Raw genomic sequence first — 16,236 nt, 5'->3', positions numbered from 1 at the left:
AGTTTTCTAGGAGAAAATGACAGTGTGGGAACCTCACCACTGCCTGTGATCAGTGTGTGATGCCTGTAAATGGATGCTGACTAAGAAATACAAAAAGTAGAAATAGCTGTATGTCATCTCCCCTCTCCTTTCTCCACTGAGTGCCAGTTGATGTCTTAACTTTATTTTTCAGTCATTCTGCTTAATTTATTTCATGAGTTTTGTTAGCCAAGCCAGAAGAGTGTTCCTTTTTCAAGTACAGTTACGCAGAGAAGATTGGAGGTGGTCTGTGCTGGTTGTTCATGGCCTGGTGGGCTGTTGGTGTGTTTTCTTTAACCTGTATTTGTGACTTTTAGTTTAAATATTAAGAGTCTAAGAACAAACAGAATGGAAATTAGCTTCAGTGCATTTCTTATTTTTGTTGTTTATATAAAAATTGAAGCCCTACGTAGCCCTAATTCACAGCAGTCAAAATATTGTGCTGCTTTATACTTTACAATTCAGTTTTATGACATGTGAACATTTTAGTTTTAATTTGTGCCTCTCAGAATTATAAAAGGATTTTATTTATTACAACTCTCATTCTAGCTGCAGGTGAAATGATGCCTCTTAAACTCAGAGCGAGGATGAGATGTAATTTCTGAAAAATTCAGTTCTTATTTTACAGTGGCATTTGGGATGTTCACAGTATTTCTGTGTGATCAGGACAGAAAAGTAAGGAAACAATAAGCCAAGATCACTTCCTTTTCACCATAGAAGTTTGGGGTTTTTTGTATAATGGCAAGATATTAATTTTCCCGTGTTTTGATTTTCTCTTTTTTGCCATTTCTTTTCTTCTTTGCTTCTGTTTTGTGAGTTCTTTTACTCAGAGTTTGAATTAAAATGCAGGAGACCGAGAATTCATCTTCGGACTTGGTTGTTTATTATATCTTATCTATAATACAGCTGCATAGGGTGTGCTTTCAAGTTAACAAGGTGGAAAATGGCCGTGAGTTCTAACTTCCAAGGCTTTTAAAGGTCTAAATTAACCAATTATGGAATACCAAGTAATATGTTTTTATTTATAATTACTAACTTTTCATGACCTGCAGTGTGGGACTTTTGACCCAATAGCAGAATTCTTAGATTTGTGAAGAAGGAGGAGAAAGGAAGAAGAAGAATATCCACACTCAAAATCCTCCATATTGTAACCTATATCCCCTAAATCTAATTTTCTACATCTCTACATATTCCACCCAGTGATATGTTTTAATTACACAGCAACAACCTCAGTGTTATCAGACAATTTAGGAAGCTTTTCCCAAGGTTTTGGGTTGAATACAGTGTACTTCTGAGGATCACTGCTTGTCAGCAATGAAAGGCTGAAATTCTCAGAACCCAGGGTTCCAACAGCAAGATAGTTCTTTTTAAAAGGTCTTCGAATGCATTCATGTGACTTTCAAATGAAGCTGTGGAAACTAAAGAACAATCATTCAGACACTATTCTAGAGAAATCAGATGACAAAAATGCAAAAATATTGTACTCCTGTAAATTCAAACTCAGATAACAGAATTCAGTAAGGTTAAATTAGAGAGGCAGAAGGATGAATTGGGTTCTGATCAAAGAATTGTGCTATGATTGATAAGTGTAGGCAGCTGTTTTAATCCTAAAATAATGGGCCATCACTAACAGGTTAACATTTGAGGGGATTTCATTGTAATGCCTGTTTGGAATAATAGTTGTTATGATATAAATTTATACTGCAGTTTCTGAGGCATGAGTATTTGCAGTTGCAACTGGGCAGTGGAGAACCAGGGCCCCTTTAATCCTCAGGTGATAAGCATATATGGTTCCTGCACTCTTCTGCTCTGAAAAGGAGCCTGTGTTGTTCAAATATCAAAGGGCCAGCACTCTGCTCTGTTCAGAGGAGGTCATTCTGAACCTCACTCATGTCTGAAGAGTAACAATGGATATTATGGAAATAAAGATAAATAACTGTATGTGGCTGGGCAAAAGAAAGATAGTAGCATAAACCAAAGTCCTGACTGAAAATGCTTTAAAATCTTAATTTCTGGTTATCTGCTCATCACCCTGGCCACAGGCTGCATCCCACAGTTACAGAAATGGCAGTTACACAAGAGCCAGAAAAGGTGACAGCAGAGTGGTTGTGCTAGTTGTGCTAGCTGAGGTGTCCACCTATAGTCACACTGAGCACCTGCTTTGCATATTTTTCCACCAGATTCTTGTGTTCTGGGAAAGTGTGGGGAGAGGAAAGGGAGACACAGCTGAGTATTTTCTGTGTTAGTATGAATGCCACTTAAAAGATATGATGGACACTGTGCAGGAGTTGAGATTGCGTCTATATCATTCAGCATGTCAAACTAGTTACCGAAAGGAGTGGTTTGGACCATGTTGTCCAGAACTCAGGCATTGTCAGACATCCACAGGCCTTGTTTGAGAGCTCTGAAGGTTTCATTTTGAACTTGTTTTAAATAAGAAAATGACTAAATTCCTATTTAGAAGATGACTAGGCCCTCAGTTTTCCATGTATTTATTCATATGTCTAATTGTATTTCAGTGATTGCTTCCTTTACAATTATTGGAAGTACTCCTGTAATAGTCAGCATATGTGCATCTCCAAGAGTAGGGCTTAAATATCACTAAATTATTTATTTCTTTTTCCAACTGTCCCCTCATTATTCAAGCTAAATGACAGAATTACTAGAAAAAAGTAAGATATTCTAGATACTAACTTTCATAACAAGAATTACACCAGTTTCTGCTTTATAAAGAGAAAAAGGAAAGGAGGGGGGGAACAGGAGTAAGAGGGAAACTTAGCTAATGATTCAAAACCCTATAACCGCAGTCCTGTCACTGCCAGGATTTCATTCTTGCCAAATATGCTCTTTTTGATTTTGAGAGATGAAATTTTGGAACAGGTTTTAGAAAAACAGGGCGGTTGTATTTTCCCTTTAAAGAAAGGAGGTCTTATTTTTTTTTGAAGTTCTAGAACTGCAGTTTTCAGGAAAATAAAATATTTGAAGCAGCTAGTAAAAAAAAAAAGCTTTTTAAAGTAGTACTTTCTGTTGCCTCTGCCCTAACTAATCTTTCTCGTTAATTTTTATAAACATACAAGCATCCTCCCTGTTTATATCCACTCTTACTTCCACTAGTAATTTCTGGAAAAATCTTCAAGTTTTCTACAGTTAAAGACTACTTTCTGAGCTATAGATTTTAAAATAAAGTCCTTATATATTTTTATACCTTTGAGTAATGAATTTTCATTCTGCGTGACGTATTTTTGAATGCTATGAAGTTTAAAAGAGTCAAATATGCAGTGTATGGAAGAACAGTATGTTGCAAATAAGTGGAGCTATGCTGCTTAAAATACAAATTCCTTTGTTGGATGTGGTTTCTGAATGTTATGGATTAGATTAAATGCTATGTTGCATAGTATGGATTAGAATGAGAAGTATGTTGACTACTAGATAACAGCACAGTGAAACTTCAGTGGTTAAATGTCATCCCTTTTAGTGCAAGGAGAATACCTGCCTAGTCCTAGAAAAAGCATAGAGTGCCTATCTGCTTATGTGGAGATTAACAGCCTGTGCTGAGAACACCTTTCTCTTGTGGTGACAGAGGTTGATCCCTTGGAAGGTTATTGCTTGGCCAGGAGACTACAATCATCTACACAGTTTGTAAGTATGGTAATATGGAGCTGCCAAGAATTTTATATCCATGAATGTGCATTCATATAAATAATACCTAAGGTTATGTCTCTCTAATGAAGGCATGTGGAGACAAGGCACACAAATATTTAGGTGTTGGCTTACTGTAGTCATGCAGCTTCTTTAACATGAAAGAGACAAGTCTTCTCATAAAATATTTGAGAAGTGCCTTTGTTCTGAGTCGCTGTGTGAATAAGAAAAAATCCAAGTAAGCGCACAGGGGACAGTCCAGATTGTCATAATGAAATAAGAAATGAGACAACAGTAGAATACAACATAGGAAACCATGGAGAATTCAGAAAATTGGTGTTGCTTGAAAAATTACTCCGTTTTACTGATGCCATTGTTGGAATATGAGCATGAGCCCAAGAAAACTAGAGATTTTAATGGATGCTTGCTCTCCAAAAGGATTCTCATGCTGTCAGTTGAATTGTAATGAGTCAGTTGCTACCAGCAGCCTGCTTGAAAAGAGTAGATGCATTGGGCAGCATTTATACTAGGGAGACTTACAGCCTGCTGGTAACTTGAGGGGCGAAGGGAGGAAGAAATACTTGTAACCCTCAGAAGGGCAGACATAACTTCTGGGTTCATGCTCCTTCTTCAGTTCCTGAGATCACAGCTTGACAAGACTGGGGATAAGGAACAGACAGCAGCCTGTTTTTTTAGGCTCTGCTTTGGCAATTACATGTTATAAAAGATACAACTGCATAATTATAAGCATGAAAATAAAGAATATATGTGTGTTCATCCTATTTCCTCTGTCATCATCAGCTGAATCAGTATTTTCTTAATTGTGAGTTTTATATGGATTTACAACTGTTCTTGAGGTTTGAATGAGAGCATTTATGAAATTTCTGAACTTGTCCAAATGGAGTTTTAACTGTTGTTTATCATGTACCAGAGGAATAAAGGGGAGTACATTTGAGAAAGTTTGAAATAGGGTGCTTGGGAGAAACTACAGAAACTAAGCTGACTTTTAATCCAGGAACATAATAGGATTTGTAATGAGATCTGTATTAGTGGAAACATGGAAAATGTGGAGTTTGCAAAGGGACCTCATGCCTCTTGGAATTCTTTCAAGCAAGTCATGAGCTTCTAGATAAGCAGGTGAGTCAGTTGTCACAATCACTTTGGATTTTTCAAGTTACTTTGAGCCCTTGAGGGCTTAAATTGGTGTGAAATGAAGAGAAGATCATTTTGTAGATGAAGAGATGGCTGAAGAATATAGGAGGAATTCATATTTCTCACAGATAGAAATTCTAGGGGGATTTATGCCCTGGGATAATTATGCCCTGGTTTGAAAACCTAAGAGGGGATGTTGAGCATTAAGGAGCTAGTCTTTATTGCCTCTATACTTTTTTTTTGTGGATAAAAACTAAAGCAGGTTCTAAAGAAAAGTTTTTACAGAAATGACTGAGAAATAAAATAGCAAGACTAAGGTTAATACTGTACTAAGAAACTTGATTGAGTTAAAAAATGGACTTTGAATTAACTTGTTCCATTGAGGATCTTGGTCTTCCTGTGATAAGTTCACCATCATCTCAATGGTTAGTAGCAATCAAAAAGGGAATTAGTAAATTAGGAATTACAAATAGAATACCATATGAAGCAGGGTGTATAATTGTGCTACTGCTCTAAATCCGTGTCTTTGCTATGTTTTGAATGTTTTGTGGCATTCTGACAATTCTGTCTCAAAAGGCATAATACAAAACTACAAAGAATGCCCAAAGTGTTTAGAAACATATAATGATATCTATTTGAGATATGAATTGGACAATGAGACTTCTGTGTAAAAAGAGATGACTGAAGTGGGATATGACAGAAGTTTATAAAATCATGAATAATGTGACTATGAAATGTTCATTCACATATGACCATATAACAATAGTGGAGCAAGGGAGTTTGAAGCAGAAAGTCCCTTTCCCCAAAGTGTACCATTTAATTGCATATCTTGTTTCCACTGTGCTGTAGAGGTCAATAATAAAATTATAAATAAAAATTAGGTTATTTAAATTAGAAACTGTCAGTAAATGCAGTGGTCTGGAGGAACCCATATCCAAACAAAGTCTGTAACCTGCAGAGCACCAGCAGTAAACAGCAAGAGAAGGACTACTCTATTACACAGAATAAGGAACGTTGCAACAGAGATAGCCAATGTCTTCCCTCTCTTGTGAATAGACTGTGGAGGATGTGTGTGGGCATATCTTCTAGTCTTGATTTACTAATCACAGAAAATATCATACTGCAGCTTTGTTGAAACTTGTCTCTCAAGATACTAAAAGCTGCTGTTGACTTACTAATAATAATGAAAAAAAAGAAAGAAAACCTCATACGAACTGGACTAAAACATTCCTTGTACTGAGAACTGGAAGTCTTGTGTTTTGTGATTCCAGAATGATATAGGGACTTGATACTTAGATGTTTTTATTTTTTTCCCTGACTCAAAGAGCCTTTAAATAAAAAATTACAGAAGTGGTTATCTGAAAATATTTTGTCCAGGAGGGTATTTGTTACACTAACATGTTGTTTTTCTTCTTCTTTTTTTTCCTTCTTTATTCCCCCATCCCCTCCCAGCAGTGTCATTGCAAAAACTTCTTCTATTGCTCTTACAAATGATTAGGAAGAAAACAAATGCCTTTTCAAAGGAGTGTTGTGTTTGTTCTACAATGGAGTCTGACTAGAGATGTTTGTTTCTGTTGAATGTGTTCACATTGAGTTTTATATTCTGCTGATACAACTCTTAGCTTATGCTGGTCTGACAAAATAGTGCTTCCAGTCTTCAGGTGTTTCAGCTCCATGTTATTATATCACTATATTATTATGATGATATTGCAAACAGCTTGCCAGTAACTGTTCCATAATGTCCCTGAAATACCCAAGTCTGGCTACATTTTCAAGCTCTGGAGGTCTGAGTCACAGTGTTTGGACTTCTAGCTTTTATAGTGTTTGAAAATACTTCTCTTGCAAGTGCCCTGTTACGAGAATTGCAGTGTGGGTCTATGCAAGGCCAAGGTATGCATGTTCTGCAGGAATAAAGGTGATTCAGATTTTCCAGAAATGATGAGGAAGTGTTGAATAAAGAAAAATGTCAGGAAATATGACAAGACTTGTGGCGGCCTTGTCAGTGTTGCTGTTTCTTGGCAGAATGCAGCCCCAGACTGTCTGGGGCATACCAGCAACATTCAGCTGACAGTGTGTTCCCATGCCCCTTAGGAAAAAGCACCTTTGGCCAGCAAAATAAGAAAAGACTTCTGAGGGATTCTCAAAGGGTAGGTCTAATGTAGGGAGCAGCTGCTTAACATACTTTCATGACCTAGTTTGAAGCACTGGAATACAGGCTCACTGCTGCATCTGTAAACATATATACACACATATATAGCCATGGTCAGACTGTTTTTAGTTACCCAAGTTATTTCAATACATTGTGCGAAGTTAACCACAAAAGATGAAAGAACTCAGATACTTCACAAATGAAGTGTATGTTAAAATAACTCTCAGTGGACACTGGTATGCTACTCTCCCTTGTACCTCAAGTAGCAATGGGCTACCTGTAGATAGGAAGCAGGGCACAGTAGTGGAAAGTAGCAGATCACCCTATAACTATTTAGATGCAGCAAGAATTACAAAATGAGAATGAATACACTGAAACTATGCAACATGTCCTATCATAAACAGTAGCAAAAAGCCACTGTTCATATTGAAGTAAATCACAAATACCTCTTCTATTATGATGAACACAAAATTGGAATTAGACTGTGTACCCAGTAATACAAAGTATGTATCAATAAATTTATGGAGAAGTAGAACTGTTGCAAAGCAATGTGGCATTTTGATATTAACTGAATAATATGATAGGACTATTATTTCAAATGAAATTAAATTTTACTATCTACAATAGAGTATTGCTATGTTCCTACTTCACCGCAATGATTTAGTTCTAGATAGGGACAGTCTGTTTCCTACAAGTCTAGGGAAGCCTATTTAATTGACTTAGATATTAATTCCTGTGGCTGAACCATACTTGTACTTCCGCATGCAACCTATGGTTAATGGTCTGAAAATTGACTATCTCCTGTAACAGCTTCCTTTTCTGACACCAAATAGATTCTTGAGTGATGCAAACTTTCCTCATAAGATTAATACCCTGATTCTTCCCTCTCAAAGCAGCTGTCATTTTGTCATCCTGAGGCTGACAGAAATTTGGCATGCAACAGAACATAGGATCCAAAGGCTTGCAGTCACTACTGACAGGCACAGACTTGTACCATGACCTGATCCCACCACATGGTGATTGTCCTGCCATGTGCAGCTGGTCAGCAAGTACTTGTAACATCTGTTGATTGCTGTTTATTGTCTGCAGAACACTTACCTGCTCAGCTTTCTTTTCTAGCTGCTGCACACCTGGTAGATCTGATAATTGTTTATCCACAAATACAGACAAATCAGTTCCTTCTCACAATAATGGTCAGTCAGCTCCAGGTGTGACAGTAAAAGGCTTGAAAACTGGCATGTTGAAGGTTGGAATGGAACAGAGAGATCTCGTGGAGCCTTTAAATATTGAGTGAAAACGAAGTAATGAAGTGGAACAGAATGAATGTTTTGACACTGAACACATACTCTGATAAGTACAGCTGCAACTCACACTGTACTGCAAAAATTCCCAGAGGTGGAGAGTCAGAAAGCGTGATGAGGGACATTAGTGCTTACCTTCAATGTAGCATGCTTTTTACTAACACAGTGTGTTACTCATTGGAAGGGAACTCTTGGCCAAATGTGCAATATATACCTGTATCCCAGCTCAGCAGCTGATAGCTGTGCAGAAGTGACCTTGCAAATTTTCAGGTTTAGATGGGCTTTTTTTCTAATAAGGCAGAGGAGGAAGGAGAATTCAGAAACCAGCTGTGGCTGTGGGTTCTGCTGCAGCTTCCCTCTCTGATACTGGGGCACTCTATTGTCCTTAAATAGATGTCAATCTTTTCCACTTGGAAAAATGAAGATTGTAGTACTGTTATGCCTCACAGGGGAAGAACGGAAATGCTTTGAGATAGTACTTTATGCTCTGTGTGGAAAATACATCATTACTGTAGAATAAATGCAGTTTATTTTATTGATGTTAAGAACAGTTCCACAGTAAAATGGGTTAGTGTGCCTTTATTTGCAGTCAAGAAGTGAATTATCATACCTTGATCTACCTGCCAGTTAGGTTGCTCAATTGCTTAAAAGTGAACCTTGACCCTTGGAGATGCTGATTGACTTTAGAGGAGGCTGAGTAACAGGAACTGATGCATGTATTTCACTCGGTGTGGTCAGAAATTGTCTGGTATGTCCTAAAAACACACACCCACAAGCAAAGAAAGCAATATGTGTGTGCTATGCAGGAAACGATAGGAAAAGTACAGCGCTAGTGAAAACTGAGAGCACCTCTCCCGGACTGTATCATTTTACCTTCCTCACTTGTTTGTGTTCCCAGATGTGTGGAATGAGCTTGGATAGGTTTGGGGTGTTGTCTTTGAGATTTCTGGTGTGAAAGACATGTAAACAAGCAAGGCAGAGCACTCCCAGCACACCCACACAGGGACTGATGATTGCGGTTGAAGAAAATATATATAGTTGTTATAATGTGTATTTTAGAATAATTCCTCTTATCACATAAAATAAGACGGGGCTTATTTAAATGTGATTACTATGTGAAAGTCCAAAACCTGACTTTTAGAACTCGCAGAAAAAAAATTTCCCCTGACAAGTTGGAGAGTATGACCAGTCAAGTGATGGTCTGAAAAGAAACATTGGAGCAGTTACAGTGTACAGAATCATGGAAATGTGTTTGTGCCATAAATCATTTACCAATTTATAATGTTACTGAAATAATTGTTTAAAAATCAGTGCATTAGATTTTGGTTACCTACAAGACACAAGTTATTTTGCCTTTTCCTATGAAGGTGCTCAAAATTTAGATGTATAGAAAGTTGGGGAAAAACAGTGAGAAAAAAGAATACGCAATGAAAACAGAATTCAAAACTGCTTTTGAAACCTTTCCAATACTGTATAAAAATTTGCACTTTCATAATTAAAGAATGACCTTTCCTTCCTTGACCTAGATTTTAGTTGTTTGCAACAAATGAACAAAGGAAAAAAATCACTTGAAGTCAGCAAAGCCAGCACAGCAGCTTCCATAAAACCCTTTGCCAAACTGATTAGATTTGCAGTTCAGTCACTAAGCCTGCCTGGTCATGGCAGCATCATGCAATGAATCTTTTTATTGAATAAAACTGGAATTCCAGAGGAACTAAATTTTTTTTTTGTCTGAATACTTCTGTAGTACTTGTTAAAACATGAAATTGTTTCTGATTAACTCATGTGTGAGCAGTCTTATTCTGGGGAAAAAAAAATTCTTCCTGTTGAGCCTAATGCAGTTGTTTAATAATTAAACAGAAGCAGTTAATTGGAAAATACTGCAATCCTCAGTCTTTTTCCTTTGGTGGATATAAATGGTTCTAAGTTGGATAAAGAAGCAGTATTTTAAAAATTCTTCCTTGCATAACAGATTGTCTTAATTTGTTGATTTTAATTTCTTAATTTGTTTGACTAAATGAGAAAGTTAAAGTATCTGATAGTTTTTTCATATAAAATGGTAGTGCAGGTAGATTGGAATGAGGGTAGAAGAATCTTTTGTTTCTGTAGAAAATTCGTGAAGCTCCAGAAATTAAAGGTTGCATTGTTTGGCAGGGAGCTTATGAGAACTGCAGTGTGTCCTCAGCCTCCACATAACTGCTATTCATATCCAGACAAAGCAGGGAGAGAGAACAACCTACTTTTCCTTCAGTCAGTAGCTCATATCCTGAGTGGACTGGGCCTTTACAGACTTTATTTAGGATTTTTTTTTAACAGCCTTTGCATAATTAACATTTTCATCATTGTTAAATGAGTGTGTTAGCAAGTGAGACTTAATATAACAAAAGATTAGATTTGCTCATTATGGAGTGATTTAGAAGACTATGATTAATTAAAACTATATATTCTCCATAAAATAAATAGTTTTAAATGGTGGTGATCCAAAAGAACCAGAAAAAGATGCCCGTGGTGCTCAATTCTGCCTTGTCCAATTTGTTTTTCAGAAATCAGGATGTTAATCTAAAGAGAAAGGTGAATACGTTTGTTAGATTTATTTTTGTTTACAAAAAAACTCCCCCAAAAACTCCAAACAACAAGAAGTTTTCTACTAGCATAGAAAAAGTAAAGAAAGTAGAGGAAGCATCTTTCTGAGACTGCTAGTTTTAGACCTCAACCGGAGAAGCAGCCCCTGCTGGCTTTGTCTGCATCGGTCTGAAAACCATGTTTAAACATGTCTTGACCACAGGTCCTGTTGAATCAGTGGCAGACACAGAGGTGGCTCTAGTAGCAGAATTGTAGAATTTTTAAAGACATTGGCTATAGAAAAATTTAAATTTATTAAAAAAAAAAAGAAGTTGGATTTCTTTGCATGGTTCTTGTCAATCACTGGAAGCCTTTATGCAATCTGACTGAGCTTTACCTCCCCCATGGAAGCCAAACAGCTGGCTGGCTGGCCTCACAGCTGGGTCTGATCCAGGACCTGATGGGAAGACAGGTGTAACAAGTGTGGAAATGACCAAGCAGCTGTTTCCACTAGTTTATTGCAAGAGGAGCTGGGGATCTCAGCTGTGCAATTTCAATAAGCTAGATAGTGACTCAGAGACCAGAGTCCTTGAGTGACTGAAGTTGCTGATCTTGGGCTTTGTAGACTCTGTCCTAGGGCCAAGTCCTGTCCAGCACCCAGTGCAGCTCTTGGAGGTAAGTGCTATCAGGGTTGTGTGGAATTGTGTTCTGGGTGATGGCCAAAGAGTCTTTAGTCAGGTCTCTGTGAGCTAGGAGAGTGAAAGTGTCCTGAGCAATGATCCTTTTTGGTTTTTGGTGGGATTAAAATATGTCCTGTGAAGGTTCATCATGCTTTCAAAATTCCTGGGGAGAATCTCCAGGGAGATCCCGTGAACAACTTGCTTGTAAACCTTCTCTCTTCCTCCCCTGCTCCCTGCCAACAGCAACCCAAGAAATACCTTGTTTATCTTTTAGATCTCCTCTGCTAGCCTATAAGCCATTGTTGGCTGCTTTGGTGCAAATTGGTTGGAAGATGCACATTGAGGGAGAGTTGACTAGAACTGCCCAAAAGTTTGCATCTGGTATCAGGTTATGTCTCTCTACACTGGTGAAAAGTGCTGCAAGTGAGGCAAGGTTTCACATGCAGGATATACTGCAGATCAAGGAAGCATAAATGGTGTAGATGGGTCTGGAATGCAGTCAGTGCTACAAGTTACAGCTGTGGTAATGTAAGAGCTTTGGGGATATAGATTTCTGTCTGAGAACCACAGAGTGGGGCTGTAAAGGTGTCTATGATGTGTGTAACGATGTTTCAGCTTACCTTATGGTGGGGCAAATCTTACATAGTGGTATATGTAACTAGTGAATTAAAATACAGGCATGCATTCAAAACTACTGCAATTTTATGCCTTAGTTATAAGTAATTTTGATGGAGCATCTTTAATTCCTTCCACAGAAATCCAAACTATGGGTGCTTGATTCCCATTTGTCACCAGTGTTCCTCTGATCTCTGCACAGCTACGCTCATAAAGTGCCTCTGTGTATGTTTACATAGATGTTTACTCTCCAAACAGTTCAGGCTAGTCACTCTGAAACTACTTAAGGAATGTACCTGACAACTTGGGTGGAAAAACATTCTCTAGATGTAAAAGACTCAAAAAACTGCTGTATACACTGGTCTCAGTGTTCACCAAAATTCCAGGTCTGGACTGAAATATTTCTTTTGACTCATATTTTTATTTGTGTAATACTATGTCTACTGAGGTAAAATATTTTGACATTGCAAGCAAGTAAAGAATGGCAGAATGTCATCTAGGTTTTTTAGACATCAAAGAGAAAAAAAAAATAGGAATGTAGTAACATCTTCTTTTGGAACTGTAGTTTAAATATAGCAACTAGTAAAAAATCTGCATTTGGTAACCTCTCTCAAAAGATAGTAAAGAGAGAGAGACGGAGACATTCTTCATCCAGTTATAAATTACATAAATGCAATGAGTGTCACGTCTGTATAATTCAGAATACCAAGTGTATAAATATAACTACTTTAATGCTCTGGTTTTTAGACTGTTAAAAGCAAAACATTTTGCTTACATGGTGTTGAGGAGTTTGTTTCACTCACCACTGTAAGCACCTTTATCTCCCGTGCTGCTGTTTGCTACTCCTAATGATTGTTAGGGAACCAAGAACAGCTATGAGGATATTCTGGCAAAGATAGTCTGATAACCTGGCTGCATAAAAATTCAGCTGTTTCTTGTAGCTGTTAAGATGCATCTGCTTAATAAATGTAAATAATTTTTCTAGAACATACAGTTCTAGAAATGGTATGTATATTGTGTTCAGGAGAAACCATCCAACCATTCAGGCTACTAACACTTAAACCTAGTTTATATTTCTGAATTGAAATGCTGTGTCTTTAGAACTTGTATAGTGAACCAAACCAAACCTTTTTGGTGGTATCATTTTTTCATCTGGAATTACATAAATTAAGAAATTAAGTAATTTTTTAAAAGGAAATGGGAAGGGAATGTTTACATATTTTGTCTTTTCAGGACCATTTGATGTGCTACATTAAAGCTGCACAGCTGAACATCCACAAATTGTGTATTTCTTTGTGTAGTATATTGTTGATATAAATGAGAGAAGTTCAGAAATGTAAAACATTGTGCCTTGCCTTCCTTCTAGGGAAAGCTTAAAATGTCTTGCCAAGCTCTAGCTTTTGCATTCCACCCCTTTTATTTTCCAGAAATGAATTTTTTTACTTTGTAATTAGCTACACGGTTGTGTGGAGGAGGAAAGTTTTGCTGGCAGTAAGGCTTGTGTAGACACAACACGCAAACATCTTGTAGCCCTTCAGCTGAATATCAACACACTGTTTATAAGCAGACAGCTTGAAAACGCAGCAATAGCAGAGCGTTTGTTACAAAAAAGAGAAACAGCTTTGATGTGGCCATTGCATTTCTTAGAATCGCTGTGTTACTATGCATAACAGAGTGCTCATGTTTAATTGGTCATCATACCTAATCTTGGTCCCCCTTTATACCAGGATTGTACAAAAGAGGAATTCCTGAAGTATGTGTTAGTTACAGATAACTCACAGCAAGTTTGTTTTGGAGGAAGAGCAAAGGAAGGAAACTGACATATTTGTAAAACCTTTTTTTTTTTTTTTTTTTTTCCTCTCTCCTCATCTAGAGCAAATGAAAATAGTACAAAATGATGAGAGACCATCCAAGGTAATTCTAAGATGTTCGTGTGCAGTTTTGCTCCACCCTGTATACACTCTATTTTTGTTGTTCTTGCTGTGGTCCCTTGAGAAAAGTGTTAATGTTGCTGTGTCTTGGAATGCTTGTTACTGCATCTGGAGATGAGAAAATTCTGTCTCCCCTCAGCAATCTGTGGATAACAACTAACAGGTACAACATGCTCAGGCAGTGCTGGTTAGAGGGAGGGGGAGAAGTCAGATAAACCTTATGTGCCAGTATCATTCAGGTGACTCTGGATGAAAGTACTTCTCTGACTTCTTGCAAGTTACTGAGTACAAGCATTACTTAAAAGTAACTATAGTTACTGTAAGAGTATTAGAAGCATGTAAGTTTTGATTGTCCCAAAAGGCAAACTGCTAAGACTTTGGTACAGATGCCAACACTGTTTTAAAAGACTTGTTTTCAAATCTTTACTAATTACTGTGAAATACGTGGATTGTAGTAAGTCAGCTTATAATTAGTCTGGGACCCTTCCCTTTTATGGGTCCTTTAGTGAAACTAGGGCAGTATTTATGCCAGTACAGTTTTCTGCTATGGCAGTGATTGAACACTGGATTAGGACTTTGAATGAGTTGGGCATGAGGAGCAAGCAGGGAAGGGCTCTATTAGCAATAAATATCTGGGAGCCTAATTTAACAAAATGTTTTGTTTCCATATTAGACATTTCTGGTGCGTTTTCTTCCTCTCTTTTGATCAAGGGTGTCTTGGACTTGAGCCAAAGGCTTGTCTATACATGGAGCTATCCTAGAATAATTACTCTGGAAAAAGTAGCTTGGATTAACTCCGTGGGAGCAGAGTATTGTTCCAGAAGGAGTTATTTGGAGTATCCACTTATTTGAGTGCTCTGTCTCAATTGCTCTTTTCTCAATTTCTCTGGAATCTTAGCTTCTCTCTTCATATCCTGGATATCAGTAGAAAAGAACAACTGAGTATTGTCACTCTGCTTGGAAGTTTGCATCCGCTTCCCTAAATCAGAGCACTAAACCAAGATTCTGTTGAAAAACCAGAACCTCTCTCTCTCTGGGGTGGGTAAAGTTGATAAGGTATGCTTGCAAATAACCTTTTGGAGTTATGGGTGAAAGCATAAGAGAAAATGATCTGGGATCCAAACCCACATATTGTTTTTGAACAATTAAAAGGTAGGGGTAAGAAATTCTCAGATGTGTTCAGAGATAGGAAATGCTGGAGGAGGAGATTCAGGTAATCTTGAGTCTCTGTTCTCAAGTGCTCTATGAAGAGTCTGGAAAACAGAGATACATATTTTTTTTCTTCTTTTTTTCTTCTTCTCTTGCATGTGTTGTTTGGGGAATACAGACTGAATACTGGGGTTATGCTTTCCATAGTTCTGTATCAACCTTAGCACACTTCAGCAATGTCTTATGCCTGTGGTCGGTACCCGGACCGACTGGTACGCTGATACCGCTGAGCAGCAGCCAGAGCGTTATCAGCCCCCAGGGGGACACGGTTGGATGGCTCAAACACATCCCGCCCGCCGCCCTTGGGGGCTCTCTGCCCTTTTCCCCAACGGTGCGCGCGGGCTACGGCCCGGCCCTCACCTGCGGCCGTGACCCGCCCCCGGCACGGCTTTATTTTGTGTCGCGAAGGGCAAAGACACCCAAAGACACACCGGGGGCACGGCAGACGGTGAGCCCCCCGGAGGCGGCGGGCGACTCACGGGCGGGGCCACGCCCTCGGCTGCCCCTCCCAGGGGAAGGAGGCCGGGCCCCGGGGACATTTTGTGGCGTGCCGTACCCGCCGGGGGCCGGGCACCCGCGGAGGGCGGGGCGGGGCGGGGCGGGCCCGGCGCGGAGCCGGCGGGGCACGGCGGGTGCGCTCAGCTTGGGGGAGCGGCGACGGCGCTGGCAGCAGGTTCCCGTGCCGGGCAAGAGCAGATGGCGGCCCTGTTCGTTCTCTACCTGCCCCTCCTGCCGGGGCTGGCCGGCGCCTTCAACCTGGACACGGACAACGTGATCAGCTGGAGCGGGGAGACGGGCAGCCTCTTCGGCTTCTCCCTGGCCATGCACCGGCAGCTGCAGCCGCAGGAGAAACGGCTGTAAGTGCACCGCGCCCCGCCCGGCCCCGTCCCGGGCCGCCTGCGGGGACCCTCCTACCTTGCACCGCCGGGAAACTTCCCGCGGCGGCGGGCCGGGGTCGCCAGCCCCCTCGGGGTGTCCGG

At 39.3% G+C, this 16,236-nt stretch overlaps 1 protein-coding gene across 3 annotated transcripts in view; it reads left to right on the top strand.

Annotated features, from left to right (window-relative positions):
• The window catches only part of ITGA6 (integrin subunit alpha 6), a gene marked incomplete at its 3' end in the record, with an annotated part of 126,943 nt that overhangs the window by 69,946 nt on the left and 40,761 nt on the right, over window positions 1-16,236 (top strand). For 2 of the 3 annotated variants that reach the window (XM_082284920.1, XM_082284922.1), the window contains exon 1: window positions 15,911-16,113. In XM_082284920.1, coding sequence (XP_082141046.1) covers window positions 15,953-16,113 — 161 coding nt within the window. In that variant the 5' untranslated portion in view covers window positions 15,911-15,952. Of the gene's footprint in view, window positions 1-13,989; window positions 14,031-15,910; window positions 16,114-16,236 lie in introns of those variants that run through there. The other variant, XM_082284921.1, reaches the window with a different exon arrangement.

The sequence above is a fragment of the Coloeus monedula genome, assembly GCF_965178545.1.
Source record: "Coloeus monedula genome assembly, chromosome: 7".
NCBI classification, from domain to species: Eukaryota; Metazoa; Chordata; class Aves; order Passeriformes; family Corvidae; genus Coloeus; species Coloeus monedula.
This window is presented reverse-complemented; position numbering and strand designations above follow the sequence as displayed.